The 15,359-nt window shown below is 41.7% G+C and overlaps 2 protein-coding genes across 4 annotated transcripts; both read right to left on the bottom strand.

The window, feature by feature from the left end:
• Positions 1 to 512: 512 nt before the first annotated feature.
• LOC306831256 (uncharacterized protein) lies at positions 513 to 5,014 on the bottom strand. The gene is made up of 2 exons (XM_079355225.1): positions 4,081 to 5,014; positions 513 to 2,498 (listed from the first exon to the last, which is right to left on the bottom strand). The coding sequence occupies exons 1-2, from the start codon at positions 4,514 to 4,516 to the stop codon at positions 745 to 747; spliced, it is 2,190 nt and encodes a 729-aa protein (XP_079211351.1). The 5' UTR covers positions 4,517 to 5,014; the 3' UTR covers positions 513 to 744.
• Positions 5,015 to 11,458: 6,444 nt separating this feature from the next.
• Positions 11,459 to 15,320, bottom strand: LOC306831122 (CAAX prenyl protease 2-like). Of its 3 annotated transcripts, XM_079355039.1 has the most exons (8): positions 14,949 to 15,320; positions 14,774 to 14,876; positions 13,569 to 13,652; positions 12,905 to 12,965; positions 12,632 to 12,799; positions 12,341 to 12,412; positions 11,846 to 11,908; positions 11,459 to 11,766 (listed from the first exon to the last, which is right to left on the bottom strand). In XM_079355039.1, exons 1-8 carry the CDS (start codon positions 15,056 to 15,058, stop codon positions 11,537 to 11,539), a joined length of 891 nt encoding a protein of 296 aa, XP_079211165.1. In that variant the 5' UTR covers positions 15,059 to 15,320; the 3' UTR covers positions 11,459 to 11,536. The 3 variants fall into 3 exon arrangements, with proteins under 3 accessions (XP_079211165.1, XP_079211163.1, XP_079211164.1); XM_079355037.1 differs by having other exon boundaries at positions 14,774 to 15,320; XM_079355038.1 differs by lacking the exon at positions 11,846 to 11,908 and having other exon boundaries at positions 14,774 to 15,320.
• Positions 15,321 to 15,359: the final 39 nt, after the last annotated feature.

Raw genomic sequence — 15,359 nt, 5'->3', positions numbered from 1 at the left:
CGTCTAAAATAAGTCATATACATTCTGTTGAACTGTGTCAACTTGTCCACACTTCTGCACTTTAATATATGCATCATTGAAGTCCACTTCATGTGTCTTGCCTATCCATCATTACAGTCAATAGTTTCAGCTGATAACATGACCCACTATTGCACTTTAATAGATGTATCACTGATTTTTGCTCTCAACTGCTTACTTACAACTGTCATCACTGTTTATTGCACATGTGGGGCAAACTTTACTTATCCTTCATGAATTCAAACCAGACCTACATTTGTTTTTTTCTTATAATACAGTAATTAAGATTATGTGTAATAAAGGTACCCATCTGCTTGCCTAGCTTTCATGCTATCACTCCTGCTGTTGCATCAGTAGAGGGGTTGAGCTGATATTCGGTGGCTAATATACTTCCTTACTATTCATTCTTTCCACACTTTGATTATTTCATCCTTTTGAATAGTCAGTACTTGATGTTATAATGTAAAAGACTTACAAACCAGACCATATTTCATTAGTCGATTGGTTTTATTGAATTCTAAAAACATGATGAAAGTGAATTATTTACAAAGGATGTGCAACAGAAAGGATTTAAAATGTTCTTGATGAATGAGAGAGCCAAGCAGCTGAATTATCATCCAAATGGTAGTTTCAGTGAAAAGTCCTGCACCACAAGAGGAGAGTTAACAAACATCTGAGTTTTGAAAACACATTTGCTCATGTACCTATGTTTGTTCATTTTAGGGTTCATGCTTGGGTTTTGCCGTTCCTCCTGTCAGGAGGTGTCGTAGGGAGTATCCAGCGATGGCAGTTTGAGAAGCTCAGGCTCTTGTCGACAGCACAGCTGGTGCAGTAAACAATCCCCAAAGCGAGCATTACTACGAGGAACACACATAGAGGCACCAGCAGGGCCACCAGTAGCCAGCTCTTGTCATGCTTTCGTTTTCCTGCATTAGATCCAGCCCCTTCTTCATCTGTGCCGCTGACATCCTTTGTGTCGTTTATGATAGATTCCTCCCCCTCTCTGGTGCCAGTGTCCGACTCATTTTCAGTCTCACTTCCTACTCCGTCATTAGCTGCTCTACCTCCTGTCTTAGCTAGAGCCTCATTATCTATTTCATTTCCCGTGTTGCCTTTTAGTGTCGGGGATGGGACTGTCTGGTATCGCTTCGGTGAAAGAGCATCCCATTGGTTTAGGTGATTATCTGACCCATGGTTCATGTCAGGAGAGAGTGCCTCAGGGGCTTCTGTCAGCCAATCAACGTCAAAGTTGGTTTCCGCTTCAAAGTTCGGGTCTGGGGTGAACGAGCTGGACCAAGGAATATCAAGGTTTGGGTCAAAGTTAGGTATGTGAGCAGAGTCACTGGGGTCAGGAGACAGAGTGGAGTATTCCTCATCATCAGTTGAAGGTTGGCAGGTAAGTCCGTCCGGCTGCAGGTCAAAGCCACTCTCACAGAAACACTGGTATCCTCCCATAAAGTTGAGGCACTGCTGCTGGCAGGGCGACTCCCCCCCACACTCATCTACATCAACACACACTCCATCGCTGCCAGACTCATACCCAGGATTACACAAGCAAGCGAAGGACCCAATTGTATTCTCACAAGTGCCTTCACAGGTGCCTTCATCCAGGCACTCGTCCACATCCACACACTCACCCTCGTCGTCCTGCTGATACCCACTGTGGCAGGTGCAGTGGAAGGTGCCAGGGATGTTGACACACAGTTGTGGGCATGGCTGTTGTTGACATTCATCCACGTCGGAACATCTGCGGCCATCCGGACCCATTTGGTAGCCGTTGGGGCAAGTGCAGCGCACTCCCCGAGCTGTTTCCATGCAGTTGTATTCACAGCCCATCTCCACACAGACCTCCTTGATGTGGGGCTGATCAACGTGACCAGCGGAGTCAGATGGTAATCCTGGTTGATCAGTTTGGCTCAGGGGGTCAGGCTTGCAGGTGTAGCCGTCCTCGTCTATTGTGAAGCCCTCTGTGCAGTAACAGTAGTAATCTGTGTCCGTGTTCTGGCAGTACTGCTCACATCCGTGGTCCCCGCTACACCAATCCTGGTTCTGAGGATCTGCACTTGGCGAGCAGAGCGGGGCATCTCTGGACCAGCCGACCGTCTCGTCATCTCTCTCCATGCACAGAACAGTCTGCTCGGCGCCAACATCTGGGTCGGAGGTGTCAACAGGGCACGGCACAGAGGCGACAGACCCATAGGGCACGTGTGTTAGCAGGGTGCTGACAAGGTGGAATGGGGTGGTGTAAACAGCCGGACCTCTGCCCTCATCCTCCAGCGGGGAACACATTCCTTTGTAATTGTTCTGGCAAACGTATCCGTCCAACGGCAATGCACAGGAGCCATCAAGCCACCTAAAGTTATCGCTGCTCTCACGCCCATTCTCAGAAGTGATGACAGTCATGGCCACACAGCGAGGGGCTGCACACGTCCCAGGGGAGTCTTCACGGAGCCAGTTGGTAAACTGGCCATCCTGGTCTCCTGTTTGAAAAAAGAGACAAGACGAGGATCAGGAACAGGTTAGTGAAAGTAGAAATGACCCCTTTTGAACAAACACTTTTCTTTTTTAGTTATTTTTGCCCTCTTGACATCTACAGTATCTGTGTGTTTGATTGACTTAATTATTATAATTTAAGCTGCCGTGTATGGATTTGTTTCCTGAAGAACGTGAGTGCAGCCTGCTGTTGATTTAAAAAAAAAGAAACGCATTCATGACAAAATGTAAGGATCTAATTATAGCTGCATGCCCAACATTTGGAACTTGGAAATGTATACACCCTGTATAACACATAAATGAGGACTATGTCTCATCTTTGTCTGTTTGAGTAAATGATAAGCATGACAGTCACAACATCTTAAACTGATTTTGCACAGCAACAAGTGCATGTATTTTAAATGTTTAAGTTGAGCATGGCATCTCCATGTGCATGCTCTGATGTATGGAAAGAAACTCTAAATTGTGCCCTGGTTAAATTGCCATATTTCATTTACCACTGCAGAAAAAGCAAAGAAATGAACTCTTTTCAGTTTGGGTAAACCAACTCTGTAAATCAGGGCTGATGGAAAACTATGCTGGTGACATAAGTCTTGTAAATTTGAAGTCATTTCTAACTAAAGACCCTGGCAGACGCTCTGAGTGATTAAAGTCCATCTGGTTTTTAGTAGGTGTTGTTATTGTAATGACTAAATCAGACTGAGGGGGTCGTGAGGTCAAAGCGGGGATTGAACTTCCCCTGGCATGCCAACTCCCTCTCTGTGAAACAAAAGAAGTTAATGTAATAACCATGCAGTTAGCTCTGTCCTCTGGAGGCTGGAGCATGCATCAAAGTCTGGCAGAGAGCGGAGGTTTTTGAGGGCAGACAACTAATTATCTTAATCTGTAAGGGATTCTTTTGTTGTGGTATTATATCTCCCTAAAAGTCTGTCTTTCTCTCATTCTGACTGTTTAGCTCTATTATTACTCTCCTTCTGTCTCTCCCTCTTGTTTTTTGTTTTTTTTATTTCATCCGGTTGTGGTAGATGGCCTATCAACACGGTGCCTGGTTCTGTTTGAGGTTTCTGCCTGTAAACAGAATTTTTTTTTACTCTCTGCTATACTGCCAAATGATTGGGAATGATTGATTCTATCTAATACTATAACCACAGGGTCGAGACCTTCTCTGTATGTCAACTTTCATAAGATGACTATGATAGTAATAATTTGGCTTAAAAAAACATATGGAATCATTCATTGCTTAGGACAGATCAAGTTAAAAAAAATATGTGCATGTGGAAACATGAACATCAAAGCAGGCATATTAGTGAGATAAAATAGGATTAAATATTTAATGTATATTCAAGAACATAAACTGATAAAAAAAATGGTTTGTACTGACTTAGCCTTAGTTAAACTGAACCACAGACTGTCGATTATTGAAAGTCAATGTTTTTTTCATAACACTTCTATGGTTCTTTGAGTTAAAAGGGAGAGGGAAGCTGTTTGAAATCCAGTGATGTTATACAGATACAGTGATGAGCATTAGAAGTACTTAAGGGTCAAAATGTCAAGAGGTTTAGACTTTGCCTGTGACCCAGACGAATCCTCTGAGGGGCCGAGTGGATGAACACTGGCGTGGCGGTCTGTGCAGTCCGATCCAGAGACGAAGCCTCGATCTGGCCCCCTGCGCCTCAATGGCTGACAGCAGCTCATGGACCACACCCGCTGCCTCGTGGGTGTGCATCGTTGCCAGGGTCCCACCTCGCTCCCGGCAGCTCCGCCCAGCCTCCCTGAAGCTTCTCTTCTGGAGGTAGACGCTGTAGCATCCATCCTGGTTGCAGATTGCGTCTTTCTCGGCCAGCTGAGTCTGGGCCGCTGGCTGCTCTCCGTCTGGCTCCCTCTGCCTTTGGGCCCTGCCTCCAGGAGCCAGACAGACCAACAGCAGCCCAAGGACACACAGGAGACTCATGCTGCAACAATTACTACTGCTGCTGATGGTCTTTTGCATCCTCCACTGAGACATGAAGCTAGACTAGGCCAACATTCAAAGAATAAATAGGGATAACCCTTTTTTTTCCACACCTCCAGTAATAAAGCCAGTAAACCTTAACTTACCTAACTAGGATTAAGTTGTCTTTACTTGACCCTGTTGTTACACAGTTTATCAAATATAAAATTAAATTAAAGGATATATGTATCCAAAAATGTAATCAAATTACCCTATTTTACCTTAACTCTGAAAAATCTATCAAACTATTCATCAGCAAACTTCTGCCACATCAAAGCAGATCTCACCAGCTCCTGAATAACAGCTGAGTCCACATCAGTCCAGTACAGTCCAAAATAAAGTCCAGTAAAGTACCAGTAGATTCCAGGGTTCAAAATTGTTGAATGGTGCAAACAGTCCTTAAAATAAGTCCAGACAAGTTTAAATAGAGTCCAAATATGAACCTGATTAATTTCTGTGACAGAGTCCCTTTCTTGTATCTGATCCTTCTGGGGCTCTCTTGCCTCTGCAAAGTCTGACTGAACCTCAGAAAGGGAGTCAGATGGGGGAGGGTGGAAAGGGGGGGGGGAGGCTACGTAGAGGAAAAAGAATTGTGTGTTTTTAGAAGAGGGGGCTGGTGAAGTGTGCGAGTGTATAAGAGAAGGCAGGAGGGGTTGACGGATTGGGTTTTTGGGGGGGGGGGGAGTCGGGTTGGAGCGGCGAGGGGGGGGCAGAATTGAAAAACCCTCAGAGAGTTATGAAAAACATACGGAACCATTCTGTCCCCCCTGTCTTCCCTATGGCTTCACACGCGCACATGCACTGTTATGCACACACACACAGCCTGCAAATAGTGCATGCTGCACACCATCCGCAAGAGTGGAAAGTGTTTGTCAGCTCTGTGAGATGAGGAGATTGTCTCCCTCTTCTCTACCTTTTTGTCTTTCACCTTTTGCCCCTTTCTTCGACCTTTTTGTTTATACTTACTATACAACTGTGTTTTTTTATTGAACATATTTTCCCAAGTATCATTCTGACATTTTCCTAATATTCATCTTTTCTACCACTCTTTTCTTCTTCACCAACCAAACTCTCTTCCATCTTTTTTTGACCAAGTCCATACCAGCTGGAAGCTTTTTTACAATCTAATGGAAACATCTGAAAACCTATTGGACTATATGTGTGTGTGTGTGTGTGTGCGTGCATGTGTGTGGCTACCACTCCAGGGCATATGGAGGAGAGGAAACAGGAAATGCCAGATGTGCATCAGCCTGACCTCTCAGTAGCTGGGGTGCCGGAAAGTAAAGTTTGGGGGTACCTCCACTGCCGTTACATGATGCGTCCCCCATGAATGAATGGTACGCCTGGTGCGAAGTCAAAGGCTGTGTTTAGATTTTCCAAAGAAAAATAGGATCTTCTTTCCTTGTAGCTTTGATGCAAGCACAGCCAAAGAGTAATAAAGGAAGCTGGTAGCTGTGATTCTGAGGACTAAACCCCGACGAGTGTGCTACTGATTTAAAGCTTTAAGGGACACTTTGAATGAAAGCAAACCAAACACAAATGAAGACGGGAAAATTGCTTGTGCACACAATAGTTCATCACATAAATGTGTGTTGCCCCCTCTCATTTATGCGTGTGGTAAGTGTGACCTGCCAGAACACAATTTAGGCAGCTTGATGTCATTTTTAAAATCTGAAATGTATCTCTTGTGTGGTCTAATGTGGATTGGCTGCATGCAAATCAAAATAATGGCAGCAGTGTTTCACCCACTGCAGCTTTGAATCACTGGATGATGAGATGGAAACGTTGCACTGTATGTGCGTGTAGCTGCATCACTTATTAGCGGTATCAGTGTGTGTCTGAGCCTGCGTTCTCTCGCAGATGAGTTGTCTGGCTGCCTCAGCGTGTTGGTTTTGGCTCACAGAATATATACAGTTGCACTATTCAGCAGTCTTTTCCAGTTATGTAACAACCAATGGAAATAGATTGAGAATGAACATCAAACCTCAGGATCCTGGAGAACCTAAAGAGCCTTTTGGTTTTGTTCCCCACCTCTTTCTCCTCATCCTCCTCCTCCTCCTCCTCCTCCTCGTCCTCCTCTGACTTCTCTTTTTCTTGGACTACCCCCATCCTTCTCTCTCCTCTGCCTCCTCTCCTTATTATTCTTTCTACCCCTCATCCCTCCTCTCATTCCGTGCATCCCCTTTTTCCTCTCCCTCTCCTTATCTTCTCCTGCTACTCTTTTTTTCTCTTTCAGGCTAATTATATTGGTTCTGAAGTCAGCATTCTCTCTCCCAGACCCCCAGCTTTTTACCCCAAACCTCCCACTCTTGTTCTGTTTATTCTATCATTCAGGCCGCTCAACCCGTCTTTTTGCTCAGACAGCCCCGCCTCCAGAGACACATACCACAAATGTAATTGATAAAACAGATGAAACTTCTTCTTTCCATAGTCCTGCATTTCCAATTCCCCTCTTTCACATAAATGTACTTACAGTACCTGAAAGCGGCTCTATCTTCCAGCCTACAGACCTCTGATGGAACATACAGGTCTCTTGATTTTATACTCCCTGTCTCAGAGGTCACAGCCTTTTCCGTATCTCCTTGAGTCCTTGCAGCTTGCTACATATACTAACTGGCTCTGATTCTTTCTCAACAATTTAGCTTCCAAGCAGCTGAACTAATTCCTCCAGCTCCAAATCCTCTCCATTTCACTTCAACCACTAGCTCTGTTTTTAAGCAGCTGAAAAGCTGCTCCTGATTTGATGTTCTTTGGAGGTTCTAAATCTTTGGAATCTGGATTGATAAAACACAAAGAGTTCTTTCATTCTCTCGCAGGGCTTATATTACATACAGTATCTCCTGCAGGTGCTCAGTGTTGGACTTATGTACAGAGAAAGGGACTGAAATTGTCGTATAAGGTATACTGGGGAACAGAGAGACGTAAAACCAAATGCCATCTTTGTTGGTTTTGCAAGGGCAGGCATGGACATCTTTACCACATTTCATGGCAATTGAACGAACATTAGTCTTAGCTGAGATATTTCACTCTTCAGACAAAAGGTCGTGGGTCGTTGGTGCAGGCAGCAACCATTTGGTGCATATCAACCCCCACACTCTCTTCCCAACATTTCCAGCTCTCCTCCAACTTTCCAATCTATCAAAGGCTAAATACAAAATGTTGAGGAACTAATAGGACACATCAGAGATCAGGAGTGCAGTACGCATAGATAGCATCTTGAGAACCATGGAAACTGATTCAAGCTGAAAATGTTGGATCAAAACTTTTTTACTGAAAAATGCCCCAGATCATAATACAATCTCTAAATTATATATCCTCACTTGCAAGTCATGGCACTGAGCATAATTTCAGAAATCCTGGATTAGTTGCCCTCAAGACCAAAAGAGTAATCGTGAAAAACAAGTTTTTATCTTTAGAAAACCAAATCATTATAGTTTGTGATCAATCTTTACAGTAAAGTTCACGAAAAAGTCAGGTCATCAGTGTCAGTATGTTTCATCTTAATAAAAAGGTTATTATATTATTGTAGCACTTTTTATAAGTACAGTTTTAAAAACAAGTCTGGACAATTTTACACGTTTCATACTTATTTCCACGTCTGCCTTGATACTTTAATGCTCTTCTTGCTTGACTTTTGGATGGGAGAAAAAGGAGTGCCTCTGCTCAAAAAGCCTTCAAACTGAATTCTAGGAAGCTTCATTTTTCTTTCCTTGTTGTGTTGAGCATAAACTTTTAGGTTTGGGGCTTTTTTATTGAAGGTTTTCTGCAATATCAAATACAGCAGGACACGTCAGTTGTTCATTTTCCCCAACCACTGGTGTCCTATGACACACACACACAAGAGCGCATAAACACACATAGACACACACACACTGAAGCAATTAGCTGCGGCCTTGTGGTTAAATAATGGAGTGTAGGCATTCCTGGTGATTTTGGAGGAGTGCAGGAAAAAGACGATTCTTTATATCCCGTTTTTCTACAAGGTCCATATGTTTCATCTTTCATAGCAGACATGATCGCCTCCTTCCACACCCAAACCATCAACAAATCTTCACCTCAAATATCTGAGCAGGCTGGAGTTGCTGTTGAAATGTTTAATCCAGAAGGAAGAATCATCCTGCCAGCTGAAGTCTGTAGTTACTTGAGTAAACCACTAAAAGAATTTTGCTATTGTAGTGGTAGCTGTCTAAGTTGTGTCTATCTATGCAAGGTGACCTTTATGAACTGTTATTGGACCTTGGAATAGTTTTGACCATTGTTTCAAGCCATGTCTGTGTTTCTTCATGCTTAATTTCCATCATGTTCACACATGGGAGCTGTCCAGTTCAAGTACCAACAGCCACTGTAATCCACTGAGGACTTTCATATAATGGCTTTGCATCAAAACCACATTGCCGTTTCAACCACTTAATTCACTAAAAATATGATGTAAGTCATTCTTTTTTACAGGTGTTCATGCACTGCGTTCTTTAAACTGGTAAAAGAAAAAGAAAAAAAGATGACATTTCCTGAATTCAGTCTTTTAAATTTCTGGTTCAAAAGTCTGGTGTAGGAAAAAACTGTGAAAGATGGAAATATTCTTGGCCAGTCCCTTTAGTGCCAAACATTTCCTCACATTGGAGAGAAAAACAAATCAAATAAAGGAACATGACTAACAAAGACTCAGGTCACACAAATGCAAACTCGTCTGGACTGCAATTGAACTCACACATGCACAAACGAACCACAGTCAAACCAAAACTCTGCATAAAAATCTCAAGAGAACTGTTGCAGTTTAAAGAAGTGCTTGGAAAAGCAAAAAGAGAGATGGAGAGCGAGTGCTCGGAGAGGCTAATTCCTGACAGATTATTCCTTTACCAGATGATATGCTCAGCTTTTCCATAGACACAGCCACACACATAAACACAGACATCTAACACTTCTTTGTTGTGTCTTTCATGTATAAGTCATGGTTCTCCTGAGAAGGAGCATTAATGGTAATTGTATAATGGGAAGAAAATATGATGACTTCAAAAAGAAAAGGGATAAGGACAATTGCTAAACAGAGTGGCAGAGAGAGCTTCTGAGATAACTCACCACATGCCTGACTATCTGCACCGTTTCTTGTTATTCTCTCAGGCCTTCTGCCTTGTAAACAATGCATTTTGTTACCCATGACCTTAACTCAGTTTCATTTCAGTGTGCGTCTCTTTAGAATAAAAACTAATTGCAGAGAAATACTAAACTGCCTGACTCAACATCCGCAGAAGACATTTAGGCTAACCATTCCCTCAATTCAGGCCATTTATGTGCAAGGTATTTGAATAACAATCCACATATTTTAGCTATAACAGTTACTCTGCTGTCTTATTTCACATTCCCAACTGTGACACAGTGGTCACCTGGAAGTCTCTGTAGGTGGCTGAAGAACTTGAGACCGTTTACATTTAATTTCAGAGTAGGCCTACATCGCTGGCAAACACGCTGGGGTCGGCTATATACAGTTGCTTGTTGCAAAAAAAACAACAGCTGTCAAGTTGATCCAAGGCAGTCCCCCTAAATCTCTCAGCAGCAGCTTCAATGTACTGGAATGATCCCAAAAATGAGAAGAAAAGTGAAAGTGCAGCAAAGGGGGATAATAATGACAAATCATCTGTCACTCTTCCAAAACAAAATTTGATACACCTTCGTTCATCCATTTAAGGATAAGAAGTTAAAACCCAGTTTGTGACAATAAGATTTGTTGCTACATGTCTGCGCAGTAAATCTGAAGCTACAGACATATGCTGGCTATCTTACTGTAGTTTATGAAGACTGGAGATGGCTAGCATGTCCAAAAGCAGCAAACACATACACTATACTTCAAAGCTTACTATCACACTTTTACTGGTCCCAGCCAACATATTAGTTAAGCATTAACTCACCAAATATTTTTACTCTGTCATAATAAAACAAATAAAATGAACCATTAGCCTCATTGAGTTAATTGTTATATTAAGGGCTAGTAGCAAGTAATTAAATAAAGCTGTGAGGGATATTAATTTTGTTCAGGCAAAAAAATTAAGAAAGAGAGATTAAGAAAATCATCCTAATGTGATTTGAATCATTACTCTGTTAAAGTGTTTCATGATTAACAGGACTAAGTTTAGCTAAGCTAAGATACTAGCTTAGCTAAACTTGCTAAACTAGCTTAAAAGATTTTTTAAACTGACAAAATATTTTGTTTTTATGTCGCAACAGTCATAAAACCAGAGAACTAAAGGTAATACATTTTGCTTGACTTTACGAAAGTGTATAAATCTACAGATGCAGGTGTAAATGATCTGCCTCCCCTGGTTCAGGTTGTTGGTTTTTCTTTTTGTAATTGGCCCATCAGTCTGTCTCATTAATCTTACTTGTCTGTCACAACCTTTCACCTCTCAGTACTAAACCCTCACTGTTTCCACTGACCCTGAGTCCCCTCTAGCTCCCCAACTCTGCTACTCCACATTCTGAATTTCCTCAGGGACACACTTATGTTTGCCCCCATCCTCCATGACTAGCTTCACTTTTCTCTCTTCTCCCTGATTTTCCTTCTTCTCGTTCTCTCTGTTGGCATTGCTGTGACTTTTGGCTGTCACTGATTTTTTTCACAAGTCTGGCTTTTATTGTCTTTTTTTTTCTTACCCGAATAATGTCATTTTATACTGTCGCTCTCCACATTGGTTCCTTTTGTTTGTTGGCTCTTCGTCCTTCTGTCTGTCTTCTCTACCCTTCATCCTTTTTCTTTCACAGTTCATCTGTTTTTCGATAACACACGCGCACACACACACACACACACACACACAGTTCTTTTGCTTTCTCAGCCAGGGAAAATTGTCCAAGTGTTCTGTTTCAATACAGTAGGAAATATTTCCAACCAAGCAGGAAATGTCTGCTCTGCTAGAACAGTTCTTTTCTCATGCACTCTAAATGCACACTCTCTTTTCTTTATAAAAGGTTTTTATTTAAAAACCCAACACAAAATGAATTTCATTGGGGGAAAAAAGTTTGAAGAGTGGGTGTATATATTTAATTTCACTGGGTCTGGCAGACAGAGTCTGGAGGGGGAGCCAGGCTGCAGACAGGAGCGACACCGTGGAAGAAGGGGTCTGTCAGCGGGAAAAGGAGAACCAGAAACAGCAGTAAACCCATGACATATGAGAGGACAATAGCTGATTTTTGAGGGTGTTGAAGTGCAGCACTGATATCTGGAAGGCCCTGACTGTTACAAAAGGCATGGCACAAAACTGGACCCACCACATGGCCTGTAAAGAGAAGTGACAAGTTTCAGAGGTTGGCTAAGCCGACGTTAGAAGTGAATGTGTTCTTAAACTCCTCTCTCACCAGTTCTCATGAAAACAAAGGCAGTAAAGGCACCAAACACAGTTGTGTATAAGAATTGCATCGCTGGAACAAAACAACACAAAGAAAATGTGTGGCCTTTCTCTGAAATATGTTCACTAAATCTATCTTTATATCTAACCTGTCCATATAACATTGCCAAAGTGGGTAAAGTAAAAAAAAAAAAAAAAAGGTTTTGGATATGGATGACTCTATAAACAAACATAAAACTATAAAAACTCATACTGAAGAAATCCCAAAACAGAATCATGAATTCCAAGGTTTTTATTAATATTAATTGTTTATATTTATTATAAAGTTATCAATTAATCATTTACAATTGAACAAAGGGTACTACACAGTTGTATTACCTATCATAGATATTCATTTTTAACACATCTGTTCTCTATATGTGTCTTTACTCATTGTATAATTTCATGTTAAACAAACTTTTTTTTTATACTCATCAGTTAAGTAAAGTTTTCTTACTTGGCTCACCTGAAACACAGAGGATGACTCTCATGCTGTCCTTGTGAAGGCGCCGTTGTTCTATGATGTGGTGAAAATGAGCTATGATGACACAATAAAGTAGTTATAAGGAAATAAAATATAAATAATATAAAACTTGCTGACACTGAGTAAAAATGAGGGTAAAAAATGCAGGCATGAATTAATTCATGTACTCTGTCATTCACAAATCTTTAGTGACAGTTTCACTTTAGTCAGAACGTTCACTGGAACAACATTAATTTTGTGTTTGATTATCCTTTGCAAGTCTGGATGACATACCAACACCAAAAAAGAGAGGAGCAGTAAAGATGGCAGCTGTGGGTCCTGTGCAGGGCACCAGCATGGGCAGCATGGCTCCTCTGAACACAAGCTCCTCTGTCACTGGTGCCACCACCTGGTTCCTGAGCCACACTGCATCTCCTACACACAGCCTCCATGACTGAACATCTGGGCAAATAAAAGTTAAGACTTAATGATGTCATATACATCGCCACATGCTGAGAAGCAGATATGCAAGGCTCTGTGACTGATTTATTCAAAAGTTTAACTCACCAAGTGCAGACTGCAGCTCCCCAGTGAACGCAGAGTGAACCAGAGGACCAAGATAAAATACCTGGTGTTTAGAATAGAACAATATTTTATCCAGTTTATATGTCAAGTTAGAATATAGACGAGGATGTAAACATTATTATAGGGAACATTTGTAGTGCATGGTTTATGTGTGTTCATTGGACATGTCTACAAACTAAAGACATTTAATGGTGGTTGTAAAAACAATGCATGATAGTGGGAATGTAAGTTGAATCATTGAAATGGATAAAGGGGCCTATAAATAAAAGGAAATAGGGTCTTAGAGTAGATTTTGAAGAAAGAAAGAGGAAGAAAAAAGTATTTGGCAGATGTATCATCATGTAATCATCCCTGTAAGTTTATGGTAGACTTCATATCTAGCAGCTTTTTAATAAAAAAAAGAAGCAAATCATGTAACGGTAACACTGAATACTCAACAAATACTTTGTGAAAGAATTTACTTCTCAGTGCAATCTGTGCTCCTAGCAAAATCACATTAAGCCTTTTTATTAAGTCAGCAGTAAAATGAGTTACCCATGTTCAATAAAAACTCTAGTTCTTGTTATTTTATCAAATAAGTACTTAATCATTGTTGTTGTAGGCAAGAAATTCCTTCTTTTTCTCTGGTGGAGACCCCCTGACGTACCATGGTGAGCAGTAAAGGCAATAAAGCTGCGGGAACGAGACCTTTCAAACGAATCCCCATCAGCTCCCAAACAGACAGGTCCACCTGAAACAGCAAATTGTTACTTTGTAAACATCATTTTCACCTTAAAATGATTGTAAAGTTAAGCTGATGGGACCCCAGGCTTAACCGTATGACCTATATGGAAGGTCAGCTGCACTGGGTGCTCAGGGGATATTCCCTCTTGTAAGGCGTCTCCTTCTGATTTACTGACACTGACCTTTGAGTACAAAGCAGTGTGAGTGCGCACAGTGTGAGCATGTGTATCCTGTGTAATAAATGTACTTCGGTAGTGCATTCTAATCGTTTGAGCACTTAAACTGTCAAAGCCCTTTACTTACTATTCTGCAACAGCCCTGCAGCAAAACTTCACAGTCACAACGTCTTTGTACTTCAACACTGCATTCTCAGCAGTGTAATATTAGTATCGTTGTGTGTGATTTTACCTTGTGTTTTGGTGTTGCACAGGAATGAGAGGCATGAGTTGTAGACAAAGATGAGATCTACAGAAACTCTGCAGTTTTACCCAGTGGGCTCCGTACACAGTCACCTTCTTGCCCCAGTGACACATCTGTCAGGCTAATATCGAAACAGTGGTAGTATGTTTTTTTCCCCCAACATGATGCCTTTACATTACAGACAAGGAGTCTAAAAACTCCACCTTGAGCTGGCAATGTAAAAGGGACTTACCTATCTTGTTCAACCATTCACATACACATTCATGCACTTATGGAAGATGCTTGTACATGTAACCATACAGCCCATCATACCTGATGTGTCAACAATTTGTGGTCTGTTGTCATGCCCAAAGACACCTTGAAATGTGGACTGCAGGAATCTGGGATTGAACTGCTGACCCTCTACCTCTCTGGACCACAACATGAGTTTTACTGAGCTATATTTAATGTCTAACTGCACTGTGCCAATCAACGCCTCGGGCTATATTCTTTGGGAGTGTATGTGGGCTCAGTTGCAAGTTTATGTACAATTACTTGACATATAATATACTTTAGTCTGTAGAGACATTATGAGGCTTTTCAAGTGAGATTATCATATTTGTAAAGACTAGTTAGGCATTTGATTTATTTCTTGAATTATGGCCATGTTGGAAAGTCTAGAGAAAACTCAGAGGTAGGTAATTGCATGTTTTCCTGTTTTGTACTCACTTTGACATCAGCCCAGTGTATCCATGCCGTCATCACTGCTGGTGACAGCGCAGAGACCAGCAGCACACTGACACAGCGACGCTTGATCACACTAGGATGGTCCCTGCAAACACACACACCAACATTACAATTCCAGTCTAGCAGCAGCATCTCAGATCTGCTGTAAGTTGTATACCTGGGTAAGCTGCTTCTCCAGACGTACAGACTGCCAACGTACACACACGCGAGCAGAAGGCAGCTCAGCACAGATTCCCAACATCTTGTATCGGTGTGCTCCTCCTCCATTGTTATGAAGTCATGTTCTGGTTTTAGAATGAAAGAACCATCTGTGTTTTTAGAGATGAAACAGATTCTTCATTGAGCTAAAGGTAACTCAGGCTTCACCATGCTTTGGACCGGTTACGTTCTATCTGTCATTTCAGATTAGTGGAGCGAGCCAAGCTGATTAGCTCTAATACTCTAGTGGGAGGAAAAACACTCACCCATGCACACACACAGACTTTCAAAAGCACAAATACAAAATCTACAAGTTCTGCCCATTTAGGTTTGACTTGATGCATTTACATACAAAAAACCCCCCAGAACT

This window comes from Symphodus melops, assembly GCF_947650265.1.
Source record: "Symphodus melops genome assembly, chromosome: 11".
Lineage (NCBI taxonomy): Eukaryota > Metazoa > Chordata > Actinopteri > Labriformes > Labridae > Symphodus > Symphodus melops.
This window is presented reverse-complemented; position numbering and strand designations above follow the sequence as displayed.

Coding starts and splice junctions, on each gene's coding strand:
- LOC306831256 (XM_079355225.1), bottom strand. CDS start 4,516: ATGTCTCAGTGGAGGATGCAAAAGACCATCAGCAGCAGTAGTAATTGT. Junction 2,499..4,080: donor AGGATTCGTCTGGGTCACAG/GCAAAGTCTAAA, acceptor TTTTTCAAACAG/GAGACCAGGATGGCCAGTTT.
- LOC306831122 (XM_079355037.1), bottom strand. CDS start 15,058: ATGGAGGAGGAGCACACCGATACAAGATGTTGGGAATCTGTGCTGAGC. Junction 12,800..12,904: donor GGAGCTGCAGTCTGCACTTG/GTGAGTTAAACT, acceptor TTATTTGCCCAG/ATGTTCAGTCATGGAGGCTG. Junction 11,909..12,340: donor AGTCATCCTCTGTGTTTCAG/GTGAGCCAAGTA, acceptor GTTTTGTTCCAG/CGATGCAATTCTTATACACA.